This window comes from Lepisosteus platostomus, chromosome 12 (genome assembly GCF_059453375.1).
Source record: "Lepisosteus platostomus isolate fLepPlt1 chromosome 12, fLepPlt1.hap1, whole genome shotgun sequence".
In the NCBI taxonomy this organism is placed as follows: Eukaryota; Metazoa; Chordata; class Actinopteri; order Semionotiformes; family Lepisosteidae; genus Lepisosteus; species Lepisosteus platostomus.
In genome coordinates this window covers 34,439,803-34,459,260 of record NC_142622.1, presented here as the reverse complement: position 1 = coordinate 34,459,260, position 19,458 = coordinate 34,439,803, and the positions used below count along the sequence as shown (strand labels likewise).

General features: G+C 38.6%; 1 protein-coding gene across 2 annotated transcripts in view; it reads right to left on the bottom strand.

Moving 5' to 3' along the window:
- ctnnal1 (catenin (cadherin-associated protein), alpha-like 1) overlaps positions 1-18,287 on the bottom strand; it is a 101,052-nt gene extending 82,765 nt beyond the window's left edge. For both annotated transcript variants that reach the window (XM_088601721.1, XM_088601722.1), the window contains exon 1: positions 17,835-18,287. In XM_088601721.1, coding sequence (XP_088457847.1) covers positions 17,835-17,930 — 96 coding nt within the window. In that variant the 5' untranslated portion in view covers positions 17,931-18,287. The remainder of the gene's footprint in view (positions 1-17,834) is intronic.
- Between the last annotated feature and the right edge of the window lie 1,171 nt (positions 18,288-19,458).

Sequence of the window (19,458 nt, the reverse complement as noted above, 5' to 3'; positions counted from 1 at the left end):
AAAAACAACACACTGGGATAACCCAGCTACAGGTTAAGAGTTTCAAGAGGGGACAGAAAACAGGCTGATCGATTTACACTCCAGGTGAATGCAAAATGAGCTCCTAACTGTCTGCCAGGTTCAGTTTACTTTCAATGCAATGTGTAACCTCTAGCTATGGTTTCAACAAACTCTATAATTAACATGCACAACCTGTAACACAATATTACAGGAGAGGAGGGGGGAAAAAAGACAGCGCTCAGAAGGAATGCTCATGTAACACTGGTGTCAGATAGCATGTCTTTGTGGCAAATGTGTATATGAAGTCATTGCAGCGGTAAGAAGTAAGCAAAAGCTCCATCATGTCTCACTGTCCATTTATACAACTGTTGCAACAAGATGACAGATGAAACACCCCAAGAGAATAGTGTAGTAAGAAATGCAGTTCAGTTAAGATGATGTCAGGCTTGAGGACAAAGATTATTATAGCCAAAAACAAAATATGACGTTTTTAGAGTTACAAGAGTTACAGATAATGCACTATTAGGAGAGATCATCTATACGATCAGAATAAAATATGCAGTATAATCAAGCAATTAAAACACTACATCAAAGTAAGTTATCATCTAAGACCAGGAGGAACTACTTAGCTAAAGTTTTGTTTTTTAGCTTAAATACTAGAGAGAAAAATGATAAGCAGAACAATGCACAGTCCATAAAGTATTTCAAGTGTTTTATCTCATAACCCATTTTCAGAAGGTAGTTCTTGTGAAGCTTCAGGTATAACTTGCAATATTAAAAATGCATACAGATAAAAGAGACACCATTACAGATAATTAACTTTAGAAACACAGTTCCTAACACACTGCAGGCAATGCAGTATTATCTTTCCCAGCCTGACCGACCTGCTGTATTTCAAAAGGTGCTGTCAGGATGTTCACAAGGTTGATATGACTGCAAAAGCACAGCTAGGGGATAAGTAGTCCACAGGTATCCTATTAAACTTGCTAAATGAGCTCCAGAGGCTAATCTGCTCCAATAGAAGCAATTAAATTCTAAATATTCTTGGGCTCACAATTTTATAAGTCTGAAAGAGACTGAGACAGGCTCCCTTACATTCTGTACAAACATCTTATTAAACTGAAAAACACAACCTTATGCATGTCATGGAACATGTTTCTGCAGAAAAGGAGCTCTTTAAATGTACTGTATCACAACTGTCATGTTGTGATAGTATGCTTTTAGATCAACTATTCAACTGGTTGTCCTAAAATTCAGTTAAAAACTAGCAATGCAAAGATCTAAACAACAACGTGCAAAAAATTAAGGTTGGAATTCATCACAAGTGAATATAGTATCTATTTAGTTCAGGTGTGTAGCTGCATCAGCATGCGCAGGCTGCAAAGGAACAAGTAATAGGTTTATTCCATGCTTCAAAGAGAAGAAAGAAAACACAACGTTTCGGCCATGGAGCCTGTTTCAGCTGTGAGAAGGTGTGGAGCCTTCTTCACACCTGACGGAGGCTCCACAGCCGAAACGTTGTGTTTTCTTTCTTCTCTTTGCAACATGGAATAAACCTATTACTTGTTCCATAGTATCTATTTAGTTCAAGTAGGTGGCTGCGTCAGCATGCGTTGGTTGCAAAGAACAAGTAAAAGTTTATTCGATGCTGAAAAGAGAAGAAAAGAAACAACTTTTCAGCTGCGGAGCCTTCTTTGACACCTGAACCTTGTTGTTTAACTTCTTTCTTCAGCATCGAATAAACCTTTACTTTACTCCTTAATATCTATTTATATTCAATTAATAATACCTACATAGCAGTCTGAAAAAATGACCAGACGTTATTGTGTTGTATTATGTTATTTATGGTAAATCAAATCCTTTTGGATGTTTTGATATTTTCCTCCTTATAAGAAAAAAAAAGGAATTCACCAGCTCCCCTAAATTGTGGCAGAAAGCCCTTTTCTTTTCATTTAAAATCTCTTGAGCTACACTGTCAGCCTTTGGCTTAAATTTAATATAACACAGTGTCTTTTTCCTGAAAGTTGAATACAGAAATAAATTATATTTAATGAACTGGGAAAAAGCAAATAAAGAATGGCTAGAAATGTAACTAAAAATAATCACCTACAACAATGGTAAAACACTTCTAAATAAAGCACTGTTGAAAAGCCATAAAACCTTTGCTCTTTAAATTGTTCTGCCAAGGGAACAAAACGTAGCTCTGGCTACTGCAATGTACTTCCTTTTATACTACTGCTGAGGCCTTTATAACAATAACCACTGTCCTTGATGAAAATCTATGTGCTCAGGCACAGAGAAAATGGAGCATACTTTATAAGGAGGTGAAAAATCTATAAATCATTGCTTGACTAGAAGCTGTAAATGCTTCTTTTGTATTATTGCTTTATAAACCATATCACACAGTATCAGTGATTCCCAGTTTGAGGTTCTACGGTACAGTATTGATGGTGATTTGGGTGTGTTGCACTGCTGTTCAGTTTACAAGGTTTCAGAGCTGCCATAACGGTGTTCTTCATAAGCAAAACGGGCTATGCTACCGTCCCCACAGAGATAGTCTTAACGATAGATACTCTCTTCAATCTTTATGTGATCATGAGAGACATGATGCTGAAAGACATTCCTGCTCAGAGAGCGATAACATCAAGTGGGGTTTTGATTCCTCTTCAACCATCAAGCTCTGGAACTTCAGCCAGAGCTAATCTCAAACTTCAGTCATCTAGCTCTGGAGTCTTGCCTCGCTAATACATCACAACTGGACATCAATGATTGAGACTGGTAAAGTAATACTATTTGATTCAGCCGAGAATGTCACAAGATTCTTCCTTCAATGCATCAGCAAATAGTATACCATCATGTAAAACTTAAGGCCTCAAAAACCTTACTAAGGATTTAAACTATTTTAAACTATGTAAAATCACCTTATAATTTGTAAAGTATGTACAGTACTATCACTCAAACTATTGCTTAGTTCTACTCACTCTTTTTCAAGAAACCTCATGAAATATACTCAAGTGTTATAATTTTTATAACAAATAAGGATGGCTTCCAATTGTATAGTGTTTTTTAAGCCCAAAGAATCTCAAAGTGCTTTACATACAGGAAGGAATCTGCTTCAACCACCACTTAAACACAGTGGCAACCTGGGTGATGTGTGGCCTTCACTATGCTTCAGCCACCCCATGGCACTGTAGTTCAGTCAGAGATTAATCGTGACTCTAACTGAATTAAGATTGAAGGAGAAATCTTATAGGACCAGATAGTTCTGGCCCAGAGGGGAATTTTTCAAAGGTTCCAGCACACTCATACTTTACTGTACTCGATTACGAAACATAAATGAATTGGAATGGATTCTTCTACATTGCCTAAAATCAAGTAGAACACGCTTGCTTTAAAGTATCGATGAAACACCAAATTCTGTTTGATCAACAGTCTACTCCCAGCTATGAGCCAAGGGGTCAGAGTTTCTTTCATTTCCTGATCAGAATAACATACAGCACCTAATCTGGAAGAAATGGCTGCCTGGTTATTGCATTTATATATCAGAATGCATATTTATTTTGTCTACATCAAACACTGTATTTATATTTCAACTGGACCTGAAACTGGTTTCATTTACATCTAAAACAACAGACCATTATGAATGTGCAGTGCTCATGTACTGTATTCGCTTGGCAAGTTAAGATCATTAAGAGTAATTAAGAGTTAACTATGGAGCTAAGGAGGTCAAGAATGTATGTTACACCATACCTGTTTGTATTTTAATGCTTGCTTTCTTAATTTAAAATGCAGTATATGCACTGGAAAACATAGCTTAGATGCTTTAGTTTTCTGTACACCCTCACTTCGGCCATCAAGCTCCAGTACACTGACGATGCTGTAGGCCCATAGTCTGGACAGATAATATATCTCTAGATATATGTCAACATATTTACTGAGATATACAGTATGAGAAATTGAGACTTACACTCACACTCATAAGTGCAGTTTGTGGCTACTTTTGAGGATTGTGACATTAAAACCAAAATCAAATTGATAAATCCCCACCATTTGCAATTTCTACCTCATTGCACAGATCTGAAAAAGTGATAGCGTGCATAGACAAATAATAAACAGTAGTTAATATATAACATATAACATATAACAATCTGGACGTAACACTACAGGCTGCCAGATTTGGTCCTCTTGAATTAACTTGATTGCCCTTGAGGGGATTTACCTTGCACATCAAGAGCTTATAAACATAAAACATACTGTATATGACAATTATATAATGCAAAAGAACATTGCAACATCGCTCTTCTCCCTTCTTATCGAAGGCATTTTCACCAGAACAGGACAAAAGAATCATTTCAATCATATAGCAAAAACAAACAGGAAGAAACACAACATTGACATCCACAAGTCAGGGATGACAGCTGTTGGAGTCCAAAAGCATTAAGACCCAAAGTGTCAGTACAAGGAAGCAATAGTTCCCCATGACTGATTCAATCAGAACATGACCAGATAGCTCCCATGGTAACACAAGCTCAAATTGTCAGAGAGTGTGTGGATCACACACTGGTCTAATCAGTTACCTTTTGGATCATGGAATATAATAATATTTGACCAGAAAATGACTAAAAATATTTCTATAAGCTATTCTGAACTATATTTTACGACTCCGATATTTTCTAGATATACTTATGTGGCAAGAACAGCATATTTCACCATTTATTAAATAATTTATGGGCCTCTATAAGCTTGTGTTGTAGGACCACATCTGTATGTTATGATTTTGTTCACTTCTTTAGCTTTTTTTCTCTTGTAAATGCAATACAAGTAGCTAAATTAAATGAAACCTGTTTTTTTAATAACACATCACTTAAATATATTTATGAGCACAGAGAATTTTAATTCAGCTTTTTGCATGTTCCAATTAAAAATAATTTACCCTTGGTCAAATTTTGTATTGGTCTAGCAACCCCCTGAAGAGGATCACTGTTTTATTGTGCTACATACTTTTATTTTTTGCTACAAGATTATTATAAAGCCATTCAGGAAATGAGAAACCAAACAGGAGTGATAACCCAGTTATCAAAAGTGATCTACTCAATAACGGAGCACAACAAACACTGGAGATCTACGTGATTCATTGCCTACCTTAACTTTTCTCTCTCCAACACATTATCACCCATCTCAAAATACTACCATAAAAGTGCCTTTAATCTACCTGTCAGAGTTACTGCACAACTCCCACTTTTGGCATAGTTGCAACTTTGTGGATTATGGGACTTGACTTGGTAGAAGCTGAAATGTTATTGGCAGCACTGTGAGAGATCCATGCACATTCTTCTTATTACATACTTCAACTGTAGCTGAACTTCATTACATTTGAGAACGTGCCTAAACTTCTCCAATCCAAACAGAAGTGTCTTCAAGTTTTGTTTTCCCAGGATCCCTTGGTACCTGCCTCAGAGTTTATTTTCCACCTTACCATTCAGCAAACGAAGCATCCTACCTATTACACAAAGAAATTAATGGTTTAGCAGGCAGTTATTTAAAAGATACAGCCCATCTGATGAGAGCTTCAGGTGCCTCTCCATTTCTGGTACTGAATTTCTACGAAAACTTTAAAAAGTAGCATATGCTTGCTGCTCAGCAAATTGATTGCAAACTTCAGCTACTGAATATTTCCTAAATTGAGCTTCCATATGGAGAATCATTTTTGTAGTTCTTCGATGTTCCAAAAAAGCAGCTGACATTGTCCTATCCTGTGTGCCAGCTGAAGCTCAAATACTTCAGCTGAAGCAGACTGTGAAGATCATATCAGTAACTATAGTGCAACTGGCATCCATGAAACTGCAGTGTCTGTGTCTGACATAATAGGAGAACACACACATAAGCACAACAGTTTTTTGGGGGGCTCTGCCTGAAAAGTGTCTGGTCTTGTAAAGCCCTTGGAGTTCAGACATTGCTATCAAAACATGCATTTCTTTTTTGCATTTACAAGAAAATAAAAATCAATGCATTCAGTGTTGCCATTCAATAACTCAAAGAATGAATTCAGATAAATACATTTAAGCAAGTAGTTTGCAGCATTAGTTGTTATTGTTTATTTATTACAGTTTTCTGTTCCAAGTATTTGTCAGTTGTCACTTTAAACAATGAATATAAGAAAATGTTTTCAAGGAAAATAATCAATCAATGATTCCATATAATCTACCCTAAATATATTCACCACTGGTCCCACACTTTTGCCTTCAGTGTCTGTATACATCTCTCCTGACACATACAAAAAAAGCTTTCCCCTGGCTAAGTAAAAGCTGACCTTTATTTGCTGTACCAGGATCATGCTGGACAGAGGAAGCTGACTGTTTCAGTTAATTGACACTGTAATACAAACGCTGCTTAGGGTCAAAGAGAATCTTTGCAGCAGCGTGCTGAGCAAGTCAGCACTCTCATGAGGATAAGCTGAAATTAAATGCAATCAAAAGAAAAATCACTTACAACTGCAACAAGATCACAGTTTATTATCTTTCTGAGGCTGCGCTGACACTTTATTTGACCGACGTGCCATTGGCAAATTAATTTTGCTGATTAACAGTTGTCATCAACAAAATTAATCACAGGGGAGTACCATGCGTGGCCACTGTTGGAATGTGACACCATTACTGTCACATACTCAGCTTGCAAGAAAGCTGTTGCATAAGCAGCAAGAGGCTGGGAATTGTGCTGGTGAAATTTTCAAGAGGGTAGCCGAGTCAGCACGTGCTAGTTTCAACATAATGAGGTTAAGGAACAAGTAATAGGTTTATGCCACGCTGAAAAGAGAAGAAAGTAAACAACGTTTCAGCTGTGGAGTTTTCTTTCTTCTCTTTTCAGCATGGAAAGAACCTATTTATTAAAATAGGTTTTAATAGGAATTACTTGTTCCTTTGCAGCCTACGCATGCTGATGCGGCTACCCACCTGAAATAAAGGTTAATTCCACTCAGAAAAGAAGAAGAAACAATAATTTGGGCTGTTCAGCCTTTTTCAGGTATGAGAAGGTAGTACCAGGAGGAAGTTAGTACTTCTAACTGTAAGCCACGGTGCATGCTGGCGGAATGTGGTGGCGACTTCACTTTGGTGTTTTTTCATTCTTTCGTCCACTGCCGGTAGGCTAGTATTTTACCAGCAAACCACAGCTCTTCCTTAACGTCTCATTCAGTCGCATCCAACACAAAGAAAGAAATCCTTACACTTATATAGCTCTTTTCTGGACACTCCACTCAAAGCACTTTACAGGTAATGGGGACTCCCCTCCAACACAACCAATGTGTAGCCCCACTAGGATGATGCGATGGCAGCCAGTACACTCACCACACATCAGCTATCAGTGGGGAGGAAAACAGAGTGATGAAGCCAATTCATAGATGTGGATTATTAGGAGACTACAATTAGCAAAGGTCAGGGGAATATTTGGCCAGGACACCGGGGTTAGACCCCTACTCTTTTCAAGAAATGCTCTGGGATTTTTAATGGCCACAAGAGTCTGGATCTTGGTTTTATGTCTCATCCAAAGGATGTTACCTATTTTAGTGAATAGTGTCCCCGTCACTATACAGGGACATTAGGACCCACACAGGTCTCAGGATGAGCACCCCCTACTTTCCCAGGATGGTCTCCCATCCAGGCTCACACCTGCTGAGGGTTGCCAGTTTGGCTGGGACACCAGAACAGTGCCTTTTGTCCCCACCACTATACTGAGACATTAGGACCCAAACAGACCACAGGGTGAGTGCCCCCTACTGACCCCACCTCTTCCAGCAGCAGCCACTGCTTTCCTAGGTACTGACCTGGCTCAAAACTGCTTAGCTTCAGTGTGTTGCCAGTAGAGAGCTCCAGGGTGATACAGCTGCTGACAAAGGGAGTGAAAAACACTGTTTGAGCCTGGTTTCACCTGCTGAACTACCATATGGAGGAAAACTCCACACTCAATGATGGTTTGAGTAGTGAGATTTTAGAAGAAAGCATCCTTAAGGAAAATAATTGTGTCACTCTACACAGCATTGAAAGGACATGAATCCAGAACAAAACATAATACATGGACTGATAAACAGTTATCAGCTGAATCTTTTTTCCTAAACATAGAGGTAATTTGCAATTAAATAATGTCTGAGGGCACTGATACTTTGTTCAAAGGTACTACGCCATGCAGATGAAAAATGCTTGTACACTGGGCTCTTTGACCAGATGATGAGAATTTAAGCTTGCGCCAGGTAACTAATAAACTATGAGCATGAGTCTCCAAACTGGTACTCAGAATATTGTGCTCACGGGAGAGAGTTGCAATTAGTTTGTTAGGACTCACTCAACTTCTCAGTAAAAAGCAGCTAATGCAACTTCCCAGACATTTGCAGGACAGCAGTGATACACAACCGTGCCGTCCATTCAGTGTTAAATCTTCTCTAAGGTGTTGTGGAGATTACAATGTGTCAAAAGAGTAGCAGTGAAGGGCCCACAGATTTGAGAAGCACATCAACCAACTCTCATTTGCTCCATGCTGTCATTGTTGGGAGCTCAGACATTCAACAACTGCCAAATTCCCTAACGCCCAATGAAGCTGGGTACAATGAAATTAAAGAAGTGTTAAAAATGGCACACTGTGGTTTTTGTCTCTTTGTCATGCATATCAAACTACTACAGTGCACCTGATATTCAGTGTCCAAAATAAATGTGCAAATCAAAACATGAAAAGGATAATATAGTCTTAAGTGATCTACATGTAATTTATTGACTAGACCGAGAGCATGGAGTATTGATGTTTGTCCAGAAAGCTATAAATGTACAAAGAAGAGGTTTAAAAAAAATTCATTACATTTTATATAGCTCTGCCTGAAGGTTACAGGAATTTATTAGCCAACTAAATTCCACAAAGACAGATTACTAATTGATTTTCAGTGGCTGCTTTTGTCACAGAAAGAATGCACAAGAGCACACTAAGGATAATTCAATCTGGAATGAAAAAAGCAAAAACTGGATTTTTCCTTACTTTATTCTGGAACAAATATTAATATATTTAAACACAAGAATCAGAGATTGTTTATAGCATCAATCGTATATTGTTTATAGCATGTACCGTACATTCACCTTAACCAACACAGTCCAATCATGTTATTTATATACTGTATTTTTTATTTCCAATTAAAAAGTGCAAGAGTCACATATTTCACAGAAGCTTAAAAATTGCATTTACACATCAAGACAGAAAAAGGGATTCTCTGTCACTTACAATTCCATATTTTCCATGCATAGCGCTTAGCACTGTACAAAAGTGACAGACCCAGCACAAATTTCTAATAACTAGCCATGCATGTCAGTGAAGTTTAAAACCACTGTGATTAAAAAGTTGGAAAGATCAAAGAGTTACATGGTGGATTTTAATCCCACTGACTCCAAAACCTCCACCCTCTCCCTCACAGCAGCAGATATCTGGTGTTGCAATATCCCACAAGATAAAGACATTTCTACACTTACAATGTACTATGTCTTACAAACAAGCAGACAGTAACATAAAGGCTAATTAAAACAAAAAGAGTCCCTTCAATGCATCTGTAATTTGGATATTTGTGGTCAGGGGGCTATGAAAAAGAAGCATAATCAACTAGGAGAAGAGGCTCTTCTGTCAGTCACAGCTTTGCATTCATACAATCGAAAGATCTAAAGTAAACAATTTCTGGATTAAGTATTTCCCCCTTTACACTACAGGACATAGTGACTGTCCTGGTCATATACAACAAAACAGAAAATGTAATTTGCTTTGGGTTGGACAACCAAACGTTAACCTTTCTATGTCTTATTCATGAGGAAAAAGAACTGAACACTCACGAGAGTGCAATTATACCATCATTGCTTCACACCAGATTTGAAAACCAAGATCTGGACACGTTTTGAAAGATATAGACTACCCATCTGAGCTGCAGGTTGACCTCAGTCAAGCAAAGTCTTAAACAAGATTCTAATTGGAAAAAAACACCATGCTTGATCACAGTAGATCACAAAAATTACCACAATTGCAAAAAAGGCTAAGTTGGTGGTTAAAATGCCATTAGTTCTGACAATGACAAATAGGTCCAACCTTCACAACAACCAAGCCTCAGCTAAAGTTGATGCTTTCCTGACTTTCATTTCTCTCTATTGATAAAGCAGCCTGGACAATTCTATTGTCAAAAGACTTGAATAAGCTGTTATGTAAATACTCAGAAGATTTAGCAATTTATCTGCATTGCGACATACTTCAACTTATCTATCCTATGCTTTTTTTTTTTGCATTTTGTAACATCTCTAGATGTAAAGGTCACAATCATCTAGAGTGCCAGTTGAACTGTATAATAACAGCATAACTAAAGCACTGCAAAATCCTTAGTGTACCCTATAAAATGCCAAAATAATATTTTTGTAGGTTAAAATGTCATTTTTGGTTCTCCAAGTTTGAGCTCACTGGTCTTTACACTGTAACGCAGTTTCAAATATCAATTGCTTTCTCTGCGGGATCTGGCCTAGTCATTATCCACCTTCGTTTATTAGGGTAAAAAATTCTCATTATTTTCTGCGGGTCACTTTTGTTTTCCATCTGCTCTGTGTTCAGAATTATTGCTCCTGACAGCACAAACACTGTGAGCCTTAAATAAGACCCCGTGGTTCCAAAATCACAGAAAAATAGTAACTCATTTTGTAAAGAGTGGGCAAACGCAGTCTTTCTTGATATTTCTCCTTTTCCGTGAAGAGGCATTTTGAACAGGATATGCGATGGTGGTACTCACACAGAGGTAATTGAAAAGCATAATTACATAAGGGTAGGAGACACTATCTGTATAAATTAATATAACTGAGGTGTAAAAACAAACAGACCACAGATGGAGCCCAAGCCTGGAAAAATAAGATTATCTGAATCAACTCATCTTTTGTTTTCCACGGCACTCCTTTCATTTCCTTTCCAGTTATCATTTTCTATCTCCAAAAGTGAAAACAAACTAGCCCCCTCTGATACGTTTGGAGCACTGTCTTCTCTAATCCTGCACATAATAAAGATAACCATAATAAGCACGTTTCCAGCAGTGTAATAACAGAAAGTCACGTGACTTATTGAAGTGAAGGGACACGTCTCATTGAGCACGACTTGGCAAACTTAAAAACAAAATACCAAAATAATATCATATGTCAGAGGCAATGATTTATCCTTCCTAAAAACAAAATCACAAAACTGGGGACCTCCCAAGTAAGAGCAGTGAGCCCATAAATGGTTCTTCCCAGGATAGAGGCAAGTATGAAAAATGTCATGTCAAACATGAACACAGGCTGTGCCACTCACTGCTTCTATCAAGGCCTCTCTGGTACCAGTAGGGCACCCAAATAACTGGACAGGGCCAAACAGCTCAGTGTTTTATAACCTTTTAGATGCCAAGGACTGGCTGGCCGCCTTCCAAAACTGTTGTGGATCTTTCAATCCGGCCAGTTCCCTTGTTTCTTTTTTATTGCAAGATTTTCTTTCGATAATTATCGACGTGTAAATATTACATATGAAGTGAAAGTGCGCACGCTGGAATTACATAAAAAATTGAACAGTCTGTAACGTACCCTGTTTAATTATACATATAGATAAACATAGAAAGAAAGCCACTTCTCACACGTAGTCCTGAAAAAGTTATACAAGCAGAAGAATGGTGCAAAAACAAAAATTGTGTTTTGTATGCAGTGCTTTACAACAACATAAATCATTACCGAAAAATACAGATGGGGAGACACAAATTGTACCATAAACAGTATATTACTCTTCTACACTGCATTGCACATGAACCAAAATAACTACCGTCATACACCTGAAAAATAATTACTGGCATGTACCTGAATTCAATAATAGATGGAAAGATACAAAAGAATCATTCTTTCCATTTGCAATTCTATATAATTACATATGGCATGCGAATAAAAATCCCCCACTAAAATATGGTATAATTTTTCAGATTACCTCCAATTCCAATGAAACTTTAAGAAATTGAGCATGGTTATTTTGGATGAAAAATAACTTTCTGCATCAGGCAGGGTGGAGCTACGCCAATGTCCTCAGTCATCGGTTACATTTTAATGATAATGAGTGCTGAGGCCTTCTCGGTGATGGGTTTGAAGTCTCACTTCAGAAGAAGCTTTTTCCCCTCATGCCTCGGCAAGGAAAGGATTGCTTAGATAGAAAATCAAGATAAAAGTCATGGAACACAACCTTGTAATTCACACCTTTCGAGTTGCTATGTTGTTTTAATTCGCTGCTTTGTTAAGATGTTTAAAGTGAAGTATATTCGGAAACACGCAAATTAGGTTCAGCCTACCCCTAGCCAGATGTTCAAATCGCGCCTGTCCGACAGGGGTGGGAACAGATTATTTTCCACGCACATTCCATTCCAGAGCCGAGCTAACAGGACCGGAACGCAGGCTTACTATGAGCACTGACGGGCTCCAGATTGCTGAGAAGGGAATTTTTGAGATTCGCATTCATTAAGCTGGAGGAATTCTGCCGGTTTTGTTTATTTTTCAAATGAAATCTCACCCGGACCATCCAGACGGCTGCCAAGCACCAGCACGATTTCACGCTCGCGTGGCGGGGAGAAACACTGCAATAGGGGACCTCTGTCTTGTCTGGGCAACCGTAACCCCTGGACTAACCAGACATTCTCAGGGTAGGAGCGCGAATGGTTTCTCTCCTCCTGCTGGCACTGAAGCGCACGGAGAAGCTGCTTCATGTCCAGTTAGCATAGAGTAAGTGTCAGAACTTTCGGTTCCTCCCCAGTTAGCTCACCAGTGCAGCAGAATGGCTTAGCAACTGGCAACATTAAACTGAAGTTTCAAAAAGCTTGGAAGGAGCATTCTGTTACTTTAAAATAAAAAAAGACAATAAAAATAAAAACTGAACGTAAGCCTTGGCTGAGACCATAACTGTAACATATGCACATTTTTTCCATTTGATTAAACTCTTTGTTGGTACATCTATTTGCTAAATTAATTTCATTTTCCACATTCACTGCATATGACTATGCATTGGATGCCGCTCTTTGCAATCCTGAGGACAATTACGAATAAATGTGCATCTTAAAAATGACCATCTTTGTAACGCTCATCCAGTGTTCAATAAGACTAGATTCCGCCCATGGAGCAGTATTCACAGTCAAAGTCTTGTCTTTCAGAACCACTACTGAGAACAACAGGAGACTGCTACGTTAAACATCACAAAAGACGTATATTCTGAATTAGGTCACTTAACAGCTTCTTTGGAATGTGTCTGTAAGTGATTATAATAGGTGCTTTGAAATTCAGACATCTGCTGATTAGCAATTTATAGATTACTAACCTTTTAACCTTCCCTTCACTAATGACTGGTATTATGTGAAACCAGCTATCAGAAAAATATATATATATATTTTAAATGATTTTTCTTAATACACTGAAGAAGGAGACAATGGATTCTCAAAGAGATTATTTTTTACCGGATGCTAAGGCCTTTTAGTAGGTAGAAAAAATAATTAACACATAAGATGTCCCATTGAAGAGAAGAGAAACGAACATCATGGACAAGACTGTGAGAAACTGCCTCCTACTGAGAAGCCAATGGGTTTTGTTGTGTTGAAATGGGCAGCACACAAATGAGCACACACAAAAATCAGAGATAAATGTATTGGCTCTCAACAGCTAATCGACAGCTAATCCAAACTGGAGAAGATGTTCCATCTTTGAGCCATTCTTTGAATTCAAGTTACCAAGCCAAGTCATTTTTGTTTTAAAGTCTGTTACTGTTCCATCGTTATCGCTTTTAATAGGGGAGGAAAATGACAACAAATGCGTTCCTGATACACAGCAAAAGGATCATTTCAAAAGATTGATGGAACTGCACAATCCATACTGTAGTTCTTTGAATACATGTACAAGACGACGCTCAATAATGATAAAATGTAGGCTCCACAAAAATTGAGAAAATACAGTACCTGACCATGTTGCTACGTCAGGATGATTTTTAGTACACAGCAGTAAACTTGCACTGGAGTTGATGCTGGTTAAGTAAATTGGTTTAAATCGAGGAGTTACAGTCCTGATACATCATCTTCCCAAATCCATAAAAGGTAAAACAATAAAGATATGCACTAGATTACAAGAGCTGATTGCACAGTTGCACATTACATGAGTACTCATCTTAACCTCAGGGCCAGCAGTGTGGGAGTACTTTCTAAATTGACCTTGGCTCACACTGCAGTCTACAGTACTGGGTTGTTGCACTAAATCTGTAAAGGAAGCAAAGCCTGCAGGCACTGATAATAAATGCTGCTTATGAGCTTTCAAAACGGCACAATTCTCTTTTTGACTCATATCCAACGACACCACTGGGCGCTCACAGAAATTCAGTAATTTTCGAGATCCTGCAATATGGAGATCTGACACAGTTGTGGTATACGGTGACACAAAAATTACAGCACATGCCAGCAACCATATCACCCTGCAACTCACAACTGGCAACCCACTGAAGCTCAGCAGGTGTGAGCCTGGTCAGTACCTGGATGAGAGACCTCCTGGGGTTGCTGCTGGAAGAGGTGTTAGTTGGACCAACAGGGGGCGCTCACCCTGCAGTCTATGTAAGTCCTAATCCCCCATTATAGTGAGGGGGACACTATACTGTAAAAAGGCACCGTCCTTCTGATTAGATGTAAAACCAAGGTCCTGACACTCTGTGGTCATTAAAAATCCCAAGACGTTTCTCAAAAAGAGTAGGGGTGTAACCTGGCCAAATGTTCCATTGGCCCTCACCAATCACGGCCTCCTAATAATCCCCATCTATGAATTGACTTCATTACTCTCTTCTCCTCCCCACTGATAGCTGATATGTGGTGAGCGTTCTGGCGCACTATGGCTGCCGTTGCATCATCCAAGTGGAGGTTGCACATTGGTGGTGGAGGGAAGTCCCTATTACCTGTAAAGCGCTTTGTAAAGTGGAGTGTCCAGAAAAGCACTATATAAGTGTAAACAATTATTATGATTACATGTAGAACTACAATTGTGATACAGTTATCACAATTCAGACTTCCCATTTCCTGCGATGCGTAATAGGGTAAAATGTTAAAGACCATCTCCTGAGCAGCTGAAACAGTCAAGGCCTCTGTGTGTAGAGCAGGTGGAGCCCTTCAGTTAAAATTGCTGACTCCAGGTGGTCATACCACAAGGTGAAGTAGAACAGTTTCTCAAAGTGGTGACACACAATTGATTGAGCACCTCAGGCAGGGGGCAGGGGGCCTGACGTACAAAAACCAGGGACTCCTGTGGTTTGCTGGGAACCCAAAAGCCTGCAGTCTGGGGTCTGAGTCCCTGCTGCTGGTACTGTAGGCTAGCAATGCGAGAAGAGAGGGTGTTTGTTTCAGAGGACATTCCCAAGTACATGTGGGTCTTCATCTTCATCTCTCACGCTAGTCCTAGAGTACCAGCTTTTAATTAAATTGAGGACCGACTGCCACCCCCAAAGTGGGGAACATAAAATTAGTAGAAATTCAATATTTCCAGCAAAAGAAAACACAACAGGTTTTCTTTGCATTTCTTGAAGAGAATCGATGTATTTCCACATGCGCACCAATCCAGAACCACAAGACACATGTGCTGATTGAAATACAAAAAAAATATATATATTCTGTAGAATAACCATTAAATAAGTACTGTTAGTCTCAGCTATGTTACACAGTGTATACAAACTCCAAAAGATTTATGCTAGTTTTGGTAACATTGGAAAGTACATAACTGCTGGATTCCAATGTTCCCTTCTTCTGAAAGAAGTCTTAAAGTTCCTGTTGAATAAACATGATACATCCTTCCTGCCAATTGCTTGCATGTGCACAATACAGCAAACTACAGTCTACTGACGTTGTATTAGAACATCTTTTGTTCTTCATACAAACTGCTAACTTCTCACTCCTCAGCAGCAAACGTCGCCAGCTCTGGTCCCAGAGGGCTGGAAGCTGTTTTTTTAGCTCTCAAATACCATAACCTGTAGAACAGGGAGATGTTAAACTTGTCCAATACAGCCAATAATGAATCCACTGAAGTCATTAAAAGCCCAGCTGGACTGAAAACCCACATACATACTGGCCCTCCAGGACGATAATTGGGGATCCCAGCTCTAGGGATTTTAAAGGGGACAAATGAACTATTTATATACAGCACTTCACAGTTAATTGCATAGTGGACATTCTTTGTATTTCTGTATATTAACAGCAATATACAGGATTAATATAAAAGGATTTGACAAGCTAAAATCCTTTTAAGAATCTTGCTAAACGTACAGGGAAGTTTTTAAAGCCTTTTTTGTTTGTTCGTTCTAGAGAAAACTATTCCTGAAGTAATCTTTTCGGTTTTAACTTTCAGATTCAAGGCATGTAAGGAAGGAAACAACTTTTTTACACATAGACAGAGTGTTAAAACTAAAATGACTAATAACTTACACTCAGCCTACCAAAAACATCTGTGACATTCAGCATAAGGTTAATGCGTCGATTACTGTTATTCACGATACTTTGTGATTGGCGGAACATCTTCTATTTTTAAATGGTCCAGCAATTCACACTACACAGTCGGTAGTAACTGGGTGACAAGAGACGTGAAAATTAAACCACTTCAATACCATATTAATGTATTCCTTGTCCATGATAAAATCATTTCAAACGTTTATTTAAAAAAATTAAAACGGACTTTTCCCCCTTTTGTTATTTTTAAGGGAAAATGTTCCAGATAATAACAAATCTGGGAGTTTTTTTTATTTTGCGCATCAAACCGAGTTTCCCTCAATACATAATGTTTAAATAGTAAACAAGTGGAAGTATATTTGAATCAATGTTTAAAAACACTAAATGAAAACATTTATACAGTTTTTGTTTGTAGTAGTTCACTCGGTTGCACAAGTTTAAAAAGCATTTACTGTAAAGTATGTTAATGTTGCCAGCACTGTAGTTCAATTCAATGTTACCATGTTCAGCAAGGTTGTGTAAATAGCAGATCCGCGGCTCAAAACGCCAGATTCAACGCAACGGGTTTCAATATTAAAATAAATTTAAACAACCTTCAGTATCTGGTCAAAGAGGAACTAGTGATGTAAACCTGCCATGCACTTAAATGTCTACTACACAAGTACAAATCATATGACTAATTTCGTTCACCTAAACCGCAAACGCGCTGCTGTGGATCCCAGTCTCTGCATTATTCAGTGTTAATCTACCTGGCCTAAGAATCTCAATTACAACGCCGAATTCTGGATGATTATATTTCAATAAAGAAAAGTTGTTTCAGTGTTTCACCTTCCACTGCGCCCCCTCTGAAACGAGCACTGAAAGGTACGATTGGAGATCAATATCTCTATCCTTCATGAAGAATATAAAGCGTTAGTTCTCTATGTACGATCAGTGGCAGTTTTATAATGGAATTGTTCCGCGTTGTTAAAACCGTCATAAAATTAAAAGTTTACATCCCTATCGCCGATATAGAGGAATATAACATGCGGCCTCCAAGCTCTTCCGATAAATTTAGAGTGCGATGCAAAGTAGTTAAATTCTCCACTTCAAACACCAAAACTTTCTATCATATTACTACCACTCTGGCTTACCACAAGAAAACAACCACGCGAGTTTCGCAGCTGCTAGCAAAACTCCATGGCATAAACAGCTCAGTACTGCTTCTGTACAAGGCTGATTGTTTGATTGTGGAAAGCCCACCGCTTTTTTTAAAATGCATTTTTTCCCTCAGCCTGAAATCAACGTAAAATGCAGTTTAGCGCGGTTTCTTTCTCGCAAAACTTACCTGAGAAACAAGGGGAATGAGAGTCTGTTCCACCGAGCGCGTTTTGATCTCTAGCCCGGAATCAAAGCTACTACTGCCGCAAGGAGATGAAGCCATTCCCGCCGGTCTTTTCTTTTCTTTTTTTTTTTAATTTCTTCTACTGCAAAGCACAATTCGGGTTGAGCTTTACTCCAGTTTTTAAAAAGGGAGCGCTTCTCTTGCGGACCGGCAAGTGAAAACCTAATCTCCGTGACGTTTATTTGTTTTTTGAAGTCTTCGGCATTACTGGAGAATGCACTCGTGTTCGGCGTTTCTCCTTGCGATAATGCCCACACACTTCGCTCAACTACAGTAAACTGCCCGTGCGAATACTGCACCGCTGACTGCAGCACCAAGAGGGTCTGAACACTACCGGGACTCGCCGAGCGGTAACTGGCTTGCTCTGCTGTGCTGACTCTCGCAGCGCCTGGTGACGACATGGTGCCATTCAACACCGCTCCACGAAACACTGCTCTGTCCCATTTCGTATTCAGACCGTCTCCGAGCACATTCCTACTTCATAATCATATTGTACTCTGTGCAACACCTTGATTAAAAGATCTGCTACACTCTTTTCCCCCTTTTTCCACGTTACTGTTCTTTTTTTCCCCTAAACGTTTTGTGGACGTTTCTGTTTTAAATGTACAACATACTGGGAGATTGTTATTCATGCTTTGCCCAGAACATACTGTAGCAATTTATTTGTTTTCAAAGAAAAGACAAATGTTAATATTTCTGAGAGTACGAGGAAAATCCTGTAGGAGCTCATAAAACAAATTGGCTGTAGTTCCGCTGCATTTTCAGGGGCTACATCTCACGATTTGCAGGAACTTGTGTGAAACGTAAATGTGAAGTAACATAATTCTGCACAACCTGTATCTTTCAATGATAGAATCCAAAAGATACAAAACAACTGACAGATACAAAAGTTGAATGTAAGAAACATAAGTTAGAGCATTAACATCGTGACTTGTTTCTAACATGTCCAGTGCACTTATAAGATAATTACAATCTAAGAAATATATATGTATAAATGCAAAATAATTTATTATGCCCATTAGCCTTTTATTACCAGTTATGCAAGAAAAGGTCAGCTGTTATTTGAGTCTCAGTCATGTGGAGTTACATTGCATTTTAGGCTGTAGATCTACACGCCATTTAGGCACTGAGCTAATAATGGAAAATCATCCGTGGTCTATTTGCAGCTCATCCAGAACTTTACTATTCATCTCATACTCTCTCAGGCTCTTTACTTCTCTTTATTTCTCCTTCAGATTTATCTATCACCTCATTCCTTACACTTCTTAAGGCTCACCTGCAGCCCATATTCATTTCTCAGCATTAACGTAATAGATAGATACTTTATTGATCCCATGAGGGAAATTGCAGTGCAACAGCAGCTTAACACAGACAACACAGCAACAGTGTAACGAATGATACAACAATAATAATAATACAATACATACAATACAATCAGTACAGTGAGTAGTGCACTATGAAGAGTTACTCACAGTCCAGAACACACAAAGAACAGAACAGTACACAAAAAAGTCGTATTGCACAATATAAATATAAATATATAAATGTATTGCACAGGTCCCTGGCA